We start from the raw sequence: 15044 nt of genomic DNA on the forward strand, positions 1-15044 counted from the left end.
CAAAGTTTAGTTTGGTTTCCAGACATTACATTACCGTTACACGAATTATATAAAAACTAACAAACTTAAAACAAGTATATATCTCTGATTGACTGAACTCACTAAATAAACTGCATGAAAACGTCTAATATATTTAAGTAAAGTTTTCAAAATTTATCCTTGTCTCGCTATGTCATTAATCTTTATCATAGTTTTCTACATAGTAGTAAGTGGATGATTTTTAACATAAATATTTATATTTTTTTATGATAAAGGTAAACGGAGGTATTAATGAGAGGCATTGTAAATGGTGACGACTGCATTTGACATTGGAGCTGTAAGAAATATTAACTCTTAATTATATCGCAAATGCGCCAACAACTTTAAGCACAAGATATGATGTCCCTTGAGCAGTAGGTCATTCACCTTTCAAGAACACAACAATACAAGTATAGTACTTTGGCGGATGATTTAATAATATTTATTTAATTATACTGTATGTATTAAACAAGATTAACAAGTATTAAAGTCTATAACAATTATTAATACAGCGCTACGAGTTTAGATTCTTCATGAATTTAATATTGTTTATTATCCTACATACAAATAATTCAATAGAATCAATAACAGGTGTATAGATTTTTTATAGATACAAGTTCTTTAATAATCTGGATATATTTATGGTTAATTTATGTCATTTTACCGAAAAACTGTCAGAATTGATATGAGTCTGATTTTTGACATTCAGAATTTTAATTTATCAAGTCAGTGAACCAAGCAAGGAAATCACCTCAGTGATGTTACAAAATTGTTCCGAATTGTGTAAACTTTGACACAGAAATTAGATTATTTAAATATCTTAAGTACCTCGCTATTGTATTTATTTAAATTATTAAAGTGTTCTTTTAAGAAATTTATTAAGAAAAAATATTCAAATACATTTAAAATAGAAATCAAATATTACGATGCTGACCTCAATGTGTAAGTTTTCCACTTTTATTTATATTTTTCTTTCAATTATGGAGCAAATGCTTACATTAAAAAAAAATTAGACTCTTAACACATTTTATTTAAGCTATAGAAGATATAATAGTAATTTATGAATTCTAAATTATCAACAATGACTTTACAAAAAATAGTATAGAAACTTTTACAAAAAATAATGTTTCATTTTAGAAAAATATTTGTTTAATTAAAATTAATTTTTGATGTTCTTTGCCATTTACCCTACCCCAAAACTGGTAATATTAAAAAAAAAAACAATTTTTTTTAATTAATGGAAGAATTTCTGTACCTGGTCCCAGTTTCTTATTTTTCTCATTTTGGATGTTTATGTAAAAATAATGAATACCACTGTAGGTGACTATTTATTTAAACATAACTTGCATCATATTTACTTTTTTTATTGAAAAGTTCTAGTAGCAAAAAGGAAAATACTAGAAAATTGTTGTTTAAATTAACAAAAACCTTGATAATCTGTTCACAACTTTTACTTATATATTCAAAACATAAATTTTAAAAATGAAATTTTCATTATTAACTATAACACAACCATTTAGTAGAATGCCACATTTGTGTAAAAAAATAATTAATTATAAATAACAATTTCTTTTTATTTAAGCCATAACCTCAGTGTCAAATCACAAAGTAAATTAAAAAAAAGTGAGCTTTTAATTTGAATGTAATAAATTTTTCATGATTAATCTCAATAAATATAATTAATAATCAACATAACAAAGAAAATATATTTTAAAACCAATCCTTAAAATAAGTCTCTTGGCAAACATGCATGAAATTATATTGTAATCATTTAACAATGTTAAGAGATATTGATTTATTAATCTTTTATACTTTGTAAGTCTCTTAAAGTATTTAAATTGTAATAAGTTAATTATACAACCATGACATTGAGGTATTTTTATTTGTAATTTATAAATGTGATTTTAAAAACTGTTGCCAGTTGTGTTGGCGTCTCACTAAAAATAATAATTATAGAATAGTATGTGTGATTAAAAAATAACAACAACAATAATAGCCTGTAAATTTCCCATTGCTGGGCTTAAGCCTCTTCTGCCTTTAAGAAGAAGGTTTGGAACATATTCCACTATGCTGTGCCAATGCAGATTGGTGATTAAACACCTGGATAAAATTTTAATGTTGTTTTGTTGTTAAGAAAATTGAATATTGCGATCCATAATGTTACATTAATTTTTAAAATCCCATAAAAATATTTTACTAACAAATATTTATTTGTTTTATTAGGTTTTTTTAATTTTATGTTATGTTATAACTGATTGGCCAATCGGCAAACTGATGGTTAGTGGTCACCACCTATGCATTGTGGTTGTGAAAAATATTAAGCACTCACTAATGCTTTACAAACAGAGGAATAAGACGGTACTTCCTCAACACCTGAAATTATATTGTACCTCCATTAAACTGGAAAACGGCAATACATTTAATATAGCGCTGATTAGTGGTAGATTAAAGAATAAATGGTTGTTACCTACCCAGATGGGCTTTCGAACATACCATCTAGTATCAGTATTTTACAATAGATCTAACCAAGTATATCATTCTTATTGTCTTGTTCAGAAACGATTAAAAAACCAAATAATTTACGTAATATTTCAGTAGATAATCTATCAGTACATAAAAAATGATGGAGCACTTGCTGAGAATCATAGTAAAGCAATTAAAGCGCGTGTGTAGTACTTAACAATATGATAAAATAGTATAGTACGACACAAATTAGATGTAGCATCGGAAAATGCAATGGAATGAAAATAAAAACGATTACTGCCGATTTACACGACCAATAGAAATAGCTCCCTATCGCGCCATTCGACGCTATTCGTCGCTATAGATACACGCGTCAGAGAAAGCAAGTGCCTGTTAATCGACGCGTCAAATTGTATATATTAGGTCATATGATATTACAAGTTATTACGTTTGTGCAAAGATCATATTCGCATGAGAAATAAATATTGATAATTTGGGATAGCGTACTCGTATAGTATGACACAACTTAGATGTCGCATCGGCAAAATTCGTAAAACCGATCACATGCGAATTGAGTATGCTATCCCAAATTATCAATATTTATTTCTTATGTGATTATATGTTACATTTCCCACTGCTGGGATAAGGCCTCCTCTTCCATTAAGGAGAGGGCTTGGAACATATTCCACCACGCTGTTCCAATGCGGGTTGGTGAAATACACATGTGGCAGAATTTCGATGAAATTAGATACATGCAGGTTTCCTCACGATGTTTTCCATGCAGATAGCAGATATGTATTTATGGGTTTCTGAATATACTACCTCTAAGGGGTTTAAATACACACCAATATGATGGTAAATAAACATAATGTTTTAAGTTGATCTGTAAATATATTCAGTTTTTACGCAAGCAAAGCCGCAGTCAACATCTAGTCTAGATATATAAATAAAATCATTGATTGATTTGACGTTGTCGAAAGACTTTTTTATTTTGTCGGATAATAGTAATACCGGGCCACGTATTATTCCATATGTGAGTAATGGATACCGTTTATAGTATGAAACAATAAATAAGAATCAAGAATGTGTTGCACTGTATATTCTTAATGTTATGCAAGTTTTTTTCTATAATTACATTAAAACGATAATAATTATCAAGTTGTAATTCATGGATAACCTCTTGCTTTTTTTTATTGACGAAGTTGCAGTTAATAATCTAAGTTTGTTTTATACATACTATATTTTTATTATTAAAAATCCTATATTTCCATCCTATATTTTTTATTGGTTAAAAATATATTTTTGGTTGATTTTTAGATGCGGTTTTTTGTTGATGATTTATATTATTTGTTTCATTTCATACAATGATGTTTTAGTAAACAGATGTGTTATTAACGCGTAAAAATTGAAGACTAGAAAACGTCTTAATTGGGACGTTTGCCTTTAGTCGTTTTACGTAGTAATACGTTATAATACATCATAATTACGTAGTAATTACAAAAATATTTTGTTAATGTAATTATAAATTAATAAATGTAATTACAAAACATTTTGCGTAATTAAAACATCTAGTTATCCCTATAACTTATTGTTTTTATCAAGCTATCCTTTTTACTTGTAACGAAATGTAAAATAAACGGTCCCCGGCGCGGCACACTTTTTCTGTTCTTTAGTATGGATATAACTCATATAACATATCTGTTTATTAGAATATCATTGATTTCTTAATCATTTCTTCATCTCCCTCCGATGTTTACTGTCGTGTGTGTAGGGCTTTTACTAAATACTTGTTAATTTTTACATAATTACTATAATAAGATTTTTGTTTCATGAACGCAATTATGTTTTATAATTAGTATTTTTAGAACCAGCAGTAGGAAGGCTAACCTCTAAAACAATTATCTTTAATATACAATAACAATCAACCTACCACATAAGAAAACCAGTTAGTAAACAACACAAATAACCATCAATAATTCATATTACACGGTAATAATCATAATGGCGATCCCAATGTGTCAGCCGCAAATCTACCGCCATTTTTTTTTTAAGGGAAGTTGTGTGACTTGACGTAGATGTTGCTTGTTTATTCCAACAGTATGTTTTTAAAATATCAGGAATTTAAAATACTTAAAACAATTTACTATCAAACCAAGAATAGTTCAAATATTGAATTTATTTTAACATAAATTAATCACCAATTCATACATATTGAAGTAAATTACTTGCTCGGTTAAACTTACACGTTCAAAATCAATCCTCCAATTATTTTTTCCCGAACCACAAATACTGGCCGTGCTAAAAAAAAATAAAAAATAGAATATAATGGCGGTTTAATTTTGCGCGCTTTCGTTTTTTTTTTAATCCGTTATACCCAGTTGTATGGGCAAAGGCATCTCCTTAATATTATATGTATTTACATACTGCCATTAAGTGTAGTATACGTGCCACGCACACATTATCGATCGTCAGTAGAGATAAGGTGGACTGCATACCTGTAAGCCTTATGTATGCCCTTAGAAGAATTACTTCAAATTATAGAAATAAAACTAAATATGGATACATTATTTTTTATTTTATGACATATATTTGATTGAAGTATTTTGTGGAAATGTAAATTTAATCGATGATTATATTTTCCAGATCGACACAACTCTAGAATAGCGTCAAGATGGATGAACCGCGTTCGATTGATGAGTCAAAACGTAGAGAATCCGAAGACAGCTATCATTATGTTAAATATGGGTGGACCACAGACTGCAGATCAGGTAGGTTGAGTTCGGATAGAAAAAAGTTGGAAGGGCGACACGGTAGCATGCGTAAGCGATCCCGTGGCGCCCTCCGAAAGACGCAGAGGGTACCGCTGGTTTTTTAGTGGGTATACCCGGTGGACTTGGGCGCATGGCCGTCCAGGAAACCGGGGAGTACCACACCCCCCTCCCATTTTCCGTCACGTGGGGGAAGCGCGTAAAGCGTTTTTCCAGCGAGAATAAAAATGAAAGGATAGAAAAAGTTTGTACAGTATAATACTTTCTCTTTATTGTACTATAAAACTGATAAGAGGAAAAAAATACTGCTTTTAAGGAGAGGAATTGCCGCTGTAAGAAATATTAACTATTCCTTACATCGTCAAAGTGCCACCAACCTTGGGAACTAATATAATATGTCCCTTGTCCCTGTAGTTACACTGGCTTAGTTATTCTTCAAATCGGAACACAACAATACTTACTTGGTGCAATATATGTATATTTTCTTGGTGGGAGGGCATCACTCACTGATCAGTTATTCTACCACCAAACATCAGTACCTAGTATTGTTGAGTTCCGGTTTGTGTACACAACACAAGGGACATAACAGCTTAATTCCTACAGTCGGTGGTGCATTGGCGATGTAAGGAATGGTTAATATTTCTTGTAGAACTTTTGTCTGTGAGCGGTTGTAACAGCTTACCATCATGTGGTCCATTAGCTGGACCGCCTACCTATGCGATTAGAAGGTTTTTGTCCAGACGTGTGAACAAAGCCCTACCACCAAGTCCTCTGGTACCATACCCCTTTTTATAAGTATTTGTCTGTCTCAATGTTTTTTTATGTATTTCCAGGTACCTGACTACCTCCTAAGGATAATGACAGACCGCGACATGATACAGCTGCCGGTTCAGAGCAAACTCGGGCCCTGGATAGCCAGCAGACGCTCAGAGGAAGTAAAGAAGAAGTATATGGAAATCGGTGGGGGGTCCCCTATTTACAAATGGACTGATTTACAAGGTAATTGTAAGGAAACTTGTGAAAAACATCACAGTAATGATGACGACATGATTGTGACAAACATTTAATAACGTCATATATGTATGTCTTATGTATTTATATGTCGGAGACGGTCATGAATTCCTTAGCGTAACGAAGCGCGGCGTGATCCCCGCGAGGCGGTAGCACTATCTTTATATTATCTGAGTTTCTTTCGCCGGTTCTTCTCAGGTCTGAGGTATTATATTCCGAACCGGTGGTAGATTATCGACAATCAATAAGAAAGTGTAAACACTTCTATTTTGAATAAAGGTTTTTGACTTTGACTTTGAGTATCGTTACGTCACGACGCGACTAACTTCGTGCTACGACGGAGCCTGCCCGGTGGAGGCGCTCAGAGACGACTCACTTACGATTCCGCTCTCGTGAAGATCAGTACCTCCATCCTAGGAACTGTCATTCGCTTCGTTGCCGAGTGTGATACAGTGTGATACTGAATTAGTGTATTAAGGACTTTAAACGATCACCCAGTAATACGCCTCTATGATGTCTGACGATCGTACTGATGTCGCTGTCGATCCTACATATATGTGTTTATATGTATGTATGTATTTATTGATATATGTACGTATGCATGTTATTGAATATTTATTACTGTTATTTATTTTTTTATGTGTTTAGGTTGTATTTATTTTAAGAGTATTTAAAATTGCACCACCCTATACTGTCTTCCAAACACAATCCTATAACCCAAGGTAGTCTGGAAGGAATGGCTAATAAGCCATAAGGCCGCCTTTTGTTTCACCATTAGCTCATTAGTTTGTATATTCTGTAATCGTTTGTGATTGTATTTGTGGTGTACAAAAAGTGTTTTAAATAAATAATAAATAAATAAATAAATAAATAAATAAACTTGTCCATCTCACGTGCAGATTTTAGTCCAATGTTATAAATATTTAAGAAAGAAATCTGCGTTCCGTTTTGCTTGGTGTGAAAACCGTTCTGCGGTTTCAAATGACATCGAATTTTGGTGCGAAGTTCTTTTACGCAACTTATGAAAAGTCCACCCGACACAGACTTGGATTGACTTCAATTGAATTTTGTCTGTGCAACTTACGACAAAAGCCGGTGTTTTGGTCGAGTAGTGTGTACGGTTTCATGGGTACGACACTCCGCCGAGTCGATGTGAAAAAACTTCATTAGTTTAATATGTTGTCTTGGGTCTGGTTGTTTGTGGTATCGTATTTAGTAGCGGTTTTCCATAACAAAGGTGTTAGCTGTTTACGTTGGGATCAGAGTAATGTATGTGATGTTGTCTCATATTTATTTTTATTTATTTATTTATATTTGTTCACAGGAAGGCTCCTAACGAAAGCATTGGATCAGATGCTACCAGAGTCGGCTCCCCACAAACACTACATAGCGTTCAGATACGTTCCTCCTTTCACTGAAGACGCTTTGAAGGCTGTTGAAAAGTAAGTTCTTATATGCTAGCGACCCGCCCCGACTTCGCACGGGTGCAATACTGATACTAAATACACTATAGAATTTATTCATTTACGACATCACATTAGAAACGTCTAAAATAATCAGTGTTTCTTTACTATATTGTCCATGTATTGTATACAAAAACCTTCCTCTCGAATCATTTTATCTATTAAAAAAAACCGCATCAAAATCCGTTACGTTATTTTAAAGATCCAAGCATAAATACTCGCACGGGTGCAATGCTGATACTAAATATACCACAGAATGTCTTACAACGTTCACAGTTTTCCAGTCATTAGACAATATAAACCGCTATGTACCTCAATTTTAAATCTGCAGAAATATTCGTTTAAATTCATTTAATTTTAAGAGTGAAGGAATAGTTGGTGCACTTGTCTCTGTGCCATTGTTATCATTAAATTAATTAATGGATAGGTGTCACCCAATCATCAGATATTCTAACGCCGAACAACAGTACTCAATATTGTTGTGTTCCGGCTTGAAGGGTGAGTGAGCCAGTGTAACTACAGGAATGACATAACATCTTAGTTCCCAAGTCAGGGCTTTGTACAAGCCCATCTGAGTAGGTACCAACCACCGATCAGATATTCTACCGCCAAATAACAATACATAGTTTCGGTTTGAAGGGTGAATGAGCAGTAACTACAGGCATGACATAACATCTTAGTTCTCAAGGTCAATGGTGATGTAAGGGATGGTTAATATTTCTCACTGTACCAATGTCTACAGGCGTGGATGACTTACCATCAGGTACTTAATTGGCCCTTCCTGTTTATGTTATATTAAAAAGTCTTTTTATTATTTTGTTTTCAGGGACGGCGTCGAAAGAGCGATCATATTCTCTCAATACCCCCAATACAGTTGCGCCACCACCGGCTCCAGTTTGAACGCCATTGCAGATTATTATAAAGACAGGTACTAATACTGTATTACTGTCCATTTAGGGTACTTTCAGCACTAAAAATGAATTGTGATAGTTAAAATATTCTTCTTCCTAGTCGTATCCTCATTAGGGTCGTGACCACCTTGCGTGTGGCTCTCCTTAACACCTACCACCTTCCTCCAGCCATTCCTATTCTTTGCCATTCGCAGGCAAGCCTGGGCACAGGATCCTGTGGCTGTCTTTACTGTTTCTATCCACTGGGACGGCGCTCTTCCCCTCCACTTGGCCAACCATTACAAGTTTTGCCAGGCTCAGTTAAAATATATGTACAAATATATTTAAATACTTTGATTTGGAGTCATAAAAGCGCATAATTATTTTATAATATTAAAATTATTTATAGTCTGTATATTACGTGACCGTGATACGAGCCGCCATGTTGTGACGTCATATAGACAAAAACTGTCATTTCTATATCATCAGGCGCTCTGAAAAAAAATATTTTCTGGAGTTTTAATGCTTGTATTTGTGTCTGACGTTGGCGTTTCTCTACCATATTATAATATGCATACAGGCACAAGGGACATAACATCTTAGTTCCCAAGGTTGGTGGCACATTGACGATGTAAGGAATAGTTAATATTTCTTACAGCGTCATTGTCTATGGGTGATGGTGACCACTTACCATCAGGTGGCCCATATGCTCGTCTGCCAACCTATACCATAGAATAAATAAATAATAAAAAATATACATGTGTTATACATATAAACCTTCCTCTTGAATTGCTCTATTAATTGATAAAAACCGCGTTAAAATGCGCTGCGCAGTTTAAAAGATTCAAGCGTTCAGACAAGCCTGTAAACTTTCCCACTGCTGGGCTAAGGTCTCCTCTCCCTTCGAGGAGAAGGTTTGGAACATATTCCACCACGCTGTTCCAATGCGGATTGGTTGAATTTATATTGTACATCGATTTAATACAATATCGTCTATTTGCATTTTATAATTGTTGTTTAGTTGTTGTTAAGTAAAAAAAAAGTAAAGTAACTACTATACTAAGGCCTCTTCTCCTATTAAGGATAGGGCTTGGAACATATTCCACCGCACTGTGCCAATGCGGGTTGGTGGAATGCAAATGAATTTCGATGAAATTAGACACATGCAGGTTTCCTCACGATGTTTTTCTTCGCCGAGCACGAGATGAATTATAGACACAAATTAAGCACATATATATAGTGGTGCTTGCCTTGGATCTAACCACTGGGCCATCTCAGCTCTTCAATTGTTGTATTGTAGCAGTAATTTACTAGAGATATTTTTTTTTTATTTTCAGATCATTACCAAAAATTAAATTCTCACTAATAGAAAGATGGGCGACGAATATAAATTTAGCGAAAGTGTTCGCGGAAAGAATTAAGGATAAACTGAAATTGTTTGATGAGAAAATAAGGGATCAAGTACTGATCATGTTCACAGCGCACAGTTTGCCCTTAAAGGTAAGCTTACACGAAAAAACTAATGATATACTAACTAACTAACTATAAATGGACGATTTTTCTCGATTTAATTAGGCTTCGTGCAAGCCCGTCTGGGTCCACTCGCTCATCAGATATTCTACCGCCAAATAACAGTACTCAGTATTGTTGTGTTCCGGTTTGAAGAGTGAGTCAGTGTAACTACAGGCACAAGGGACATAGCATCTTAGTTCCCAAGGTTGGTGGCGCATTGATGTAAGGAATAGTTAATATTTCTTCATTCGTCATTGTCTGTGGGTGATGGTGACCACATCAGTTGTCCTATATGCTCGTCCGCCGACCAATACCATAAAAAAAGTATCATATTATCAGACGTGATGATGTCTATAGATATAATAAATAAATAAATATGAGACAACATCACATAAAGCACTTGTGTTATGGAAAGTCAGATATAATGACGGTACAAACACCCAGACCCAAGACAACATAGAAAACTAATGAAAATCTACATACTCGGGAAAAATCGAACCCGGGACCTCGGAGTGGCGTACCCATGAAAACCTGTGTACACACCACTCGACCGCGACGATCGTCAAAATAATAAAATTGGAGCGTCTGTTTGTAATATTAAAATAGCCCTTTTTCACTCAATACAAATGTATGTATACACGGTACATATACAAAGATAACATTTTTACAATTTTCGTCTGTCTGTCTGTTTGTTCCTGCTAATCTCTGGAACGGTTGCACCAATTTTGACGGGACTTTCACTGGCAGATAACTGAAATAATAAGGAGTAACTTTGGCTACAATGATATGTCGCTTGTTGTATATAAGTAATAATAATAATAAAAAATAGCTTTATTTATTCCACATTACTACTCTAAGTTACAAATACTAATTTAGTTGTATCACACACATACAAACAACATATTACAGAAACAACACATAAAATATATATAAAACAAATAATATGAAACAGTTTTGATGTATATGATTAATTTTTGTTTCGTGTGGACCCCTTCAGGGTAAAAGCCTCCTCCATAGAATCCCATTTTCCTCTATCTTTGGCGATGGTCATCCAATCACTCCCCGCGTAGGCTACAATCTCGTCTTGCCACCGGGCGCACGTGTATATAAGTAGTTAAATATTAATCAGAACTAACGCTACTTACATATATAAGTTATATAAGTGTGTTTGTATATTTAAAAATAGGCGGTATCCCGCGGAGACACGTATCCTCACGAGGTAGCAGCGTCAGTATCGGCGACAATGGCGCAGCTCGCCGTCCCCAATCCCCACAGACTAGTGTGGCAGAGCAAAGTCGGGCCGTTGCCATGGTTACAGCCATACACAGACGACGCCATAAAGGTATAAAACTATCTTACATATTAGTACAGTACGACACATTGATGTATCATCGGCGAAATTCGTAAAACCGATCACATCCGAAATGAATTTGCTATCCCAAATTATCAATATTTATTTCTCATGTGAATATGATCTTTACACAAACGTAATAACTTGTAATATCGTACGACCTAATATATTCGTCAATTCGACGCGTCGCTTTACACGCACTCGCTGTCTCGGGTCGAACTGACGCGGGAATCTATAGCGACGAATAGCGTCGAGTGGCGCGATAGGGAGCTGCTTCTATTGGTTGTGAATCGGCAGTAATCGGTTTTATTGATTTTGCCGATGCTACATCTAAGTTGTGTCGTACTATATTTGCCGACTCCAATTGCAGGAGCTAAGTTAATAAATCATTTTGACTTTAAATACTTTAATCTTATATAATATATTAATTAATATATAACTAATATCAAAAGCCGTCGTTCGATATTTAAATTTGTTTTATTTAAGGTTAATCCCCAAAATGCTTTGACCAATGACATGTCTGTTCGTAATTTAAATAAATAATAATGTTTTCCTTTTGTTTTCAGGCGTACGCGAAGAAAGGCGTCAAACATATGATCCTTGTACCAATTGCGTTCGTTAATGAGCACATAGAGACATTACACGAACTCGATATAGAATACTGTGATGAAGTCGCTAAAGAGGTAATTATTCGTTGTCAGTAAATTTATTCTCTTTCTTCAGTTCTATATAAAATCTATTTTCTTCCTCATATGATTGGGGGGGGGGGGTGTTTTCTTATATTTGTCGTCCTTGTGTGATTAAACTGAGTCGTAGGGTCAATGATGCTGAGGATGTTGGACATTGTTTGGTGCTTACTTGAATGAATGAATTATACCTTATTTTACATCACAAACAAAAATATAGAAAGGCACAAAAAAAAAAGATATTCTACCAAACAACAGTACTCAGTATTGTTGTGTTCCGGTTTGAAGGGTGAGTCAGTGTAACTACAGGCACAAGGGACATAGCATCTTAGTTCCCATTGGAACGGTTAATGTTTCTTACAGCGCCATTGTCTAAGGGCGATGGTGACCACTTACCATCAGGTCTAAATAGCTTAAAAAATATTAGAAATTAAACGGGTACATTATGTATTAAAAATTAATAACAGAGTTTAAATGTTTTTTTTTAGGCTGGTATCACTCAGATCGAACGCGCAGCAGCTCCCAACGACCATCCGATATTTATAGCAGCATTGGCGGATGTCGTCGCAAAGCATATTAACAATGGTCCGAGCGTGTCCAGGCAGTTCCTATCTAGGTAAGATATAAAGGGACTTTTTATGTTCATATTACAAGTATAATATAAATAATAAAAGTATTATTTTAATATATTTTTTTTGTGTAATTTTAGTTTTAATTTAGTATTTTTTTTTTGTGGTTTTGTAACTTTTCTCCTGTTGTATGACTTTGCCTGTCTACCTTTTAACTTTCCTGTCTATGTTTCTTCTTTCTTGGGTATACTGGAAGATATCTCTTCTAGGGATAAGTATACCTTTTAAACTTATTTTTTCCTGTGTACACATTTTCAACTTCTATGTATCTGGCAACTTTAATAAATGGTTAAATTAATTAATTAATTAAGACCTAGGGCTTGTTGGGTTAAAAAAGTTTTTATAAAAAAGTTATGCGATTTTTGGTTCTAGAGATGGCCCAGTGGTTAGAACGCGTGCATCTTAACCGATGATTGCGGATTATATAGCACCGCTGTATGTGTGCTTAATTTGTGTTTATAATTCATCTCGTGCTCGCTGAAGGAAAACATCGTGAGGACGCATGTGTCTAATTGCATCGAAATTCTGCCACATGTGTATTCCATCAACCCGCATTGGAACAGCGTTGTGTAATATGTTCCAAACCTTCTCCTTAGTCAGAGAGGAGGCCTTAGCCCAGCTGTTACTGACTTGTTCGTCTAAATAATCATATTTAACATCATCAATCATATTTATTAACCTATGTGTCTAATTTCATACAAATTCTGCTACATGTGTAATGTATATTCCATCAACCCGTATTGAAACAGCGATGTGGTATATGTTCCAAGCCTTTGAAAGGTCTTTGAGAGGGAAATTTACAGGATGTTGTTGTTTTGTTATAAGTTGGTAGTATAAATGTTCGCATTCAGACGACATGACGTAGCCTCTCGCTTGTACGGAATAAAAAATATTAATGTAAAGTTTAATGAGTGGATGTGGGTTGGAACTAGGCATGTGTCAAATATATCGATAATCTAAAGTCGGATTTGACGATGACGAGTATGAATGCACATGTTGCAGAATTTTGATGAAATTAGACACGTGCAGGTTTCCTCACGAATTATAAACACAAATTAAGCACATATATATATAGTGGTGCTTGCCTGGGTTTGAACCCGCAATCATCGGTTAAGATGCACGCGTTCTAACCGCTGGGCCATCTCAGCTCTAGAAAAGAAGCTCTAGAGAAAGAGATGAAGCGAATGTCAAACTCATTTCGATATCGCATTCGCTTCATCTCTTTCTCGCATAACGTATAATGGTAAGTTAAACAAGGACAGCACGATATCTGAAATCGGACGTCAGATATCACCCATGCCTAGTTGAAACGAATTCCTTGTCGAGGGTGATCTTAAACAAAATATGATTTATTTAGTCGACAATAAAATTAGAGCGATAAGTGTTTTTATACCGATATTGGTCATGCTTAACAAAATTTTGAATTAAGAATACATAATATTAAAACTAGCCAATCACGGTTGAGATTTCAAATTTAGAATGTAAATATAACGAACATTATAATTTCAGGTGTCCACACTGCGTAAGCCAAAGGTGCCAGTCTTCGAAGGAGTTCTACAAAAAGTTGTGTTCCACAGATTATAATCAGCCGGAGTTGGCGGCTAAAATATAAATGACACAAATTAAAGTATTAATTTAAAGTGATTTGGTCTTTTATTTTTATGACTATTTTGTTTGAAGCACTTATGTCGGTGACATTATTTGCTGTCAGTTTTAAATATGACACGCGTTCTAACTCTTTTTTTTTTTAATGTATTATATATAGCGCGTCAAGTGTAAGTTGGCGTGTGGCAAAAACATGTACTAATTTTTTTTTTGTTCATTTAATATCTTATTTGTTTTATTTTCCCTTATTAAGAAAATTTACCCAAAATCTATTAAAAATGAGACGTAGAGAATTTTTTTCTAGGGAGATATCGGTAAAATAAACAAAAAGTGGCAAAACAAAGGTGTATATATACTTGACAGTCTATATGGCGGCGCATGGTGCGCCATCTTGTTTTTCGTAATGGCTGGAAAAGAGTGTCAATGGAAGTCGAACGGCGCTCTAGTGAAGCGTCGTCACGAGGGTAGCGAGGCAGCCATCTTGAATGCAGTTACATACAAAATTTCCCGCGCACCACATATGCGACGCATCGCTACCAACATTCTGTATTTTTAATTTAATTCAGTGTTTATATGTGTTTGGGATATTTTAATATAAAGATAATTATAACTACTGTGAAATTATCTGTGATTGATTGCTTAATTAAA

At 34.4% G+C, this 15044-nt stretch overlaps 1 protein-coding gene across 1 annotated transcript; it reads left to right on the forward strand.

Annotated features, from left to right (window-relative positions):
- The first annotated feature begins 710 nt into the window (after positions 1-710).
- Positions 711-14435, forward strand: LOC124542310 (ferrochelatase, mitochondrial). The gene is made up of 10 exons (XM_047120276.1): positions 711-960; positions 5125-5249; positions 6083-6248; positions 7585-7702; positions 8550-8651; positions 9951-10113; positions 11312-11467; positions 12043-12159; positions 12651-12778; positions 14301-14435. Exons 1-10 carry the CDS (start codon positions 945-947, stop codon positions 14401-14403), a joined length of 1194 nt encoding a protein of 397 aa, XP_046976232.1. The 5' UTR covers positions 711-944; the 3' UTR covers positions 14404-14435.
- The last annotated feature ends 609 nt before the right edge of the window (positions 14436-15044 follow it).

This window comes from Vanessa cardui, chromosome 30, assembly GCF_905220365.1.
Source record: "Vanessa cardui chromosome 30, ilVanCard2.1, whole genome shotgun sequence".
Lineage (NCBI taxonomy): Eukaryota > Metazoa > Arthropoda > Insecta > Lepidoptera > Nymphalidae > Vanessa > Vanessa cardui.

Bases quoted from the DNA above. Each gene is read 5' to 3' on its own strand.
- LOC124542310 (XM_047120276.1), top strand. The intron at 5,250-6,082 runs GTAGGTTGAGTT...ATGTATTTCCAG, and splicing joins GACCACAGACTGCAGATCAG to GTACCTGACTACCTCCTAAG. The intron at 12,779-14,300 runs GTAAGATATAAA...TTATAATTTCAG, and splicing joins TCCAGGCAGTTCCTATCTAG to GTGTCCACACTGCGTAAGCC.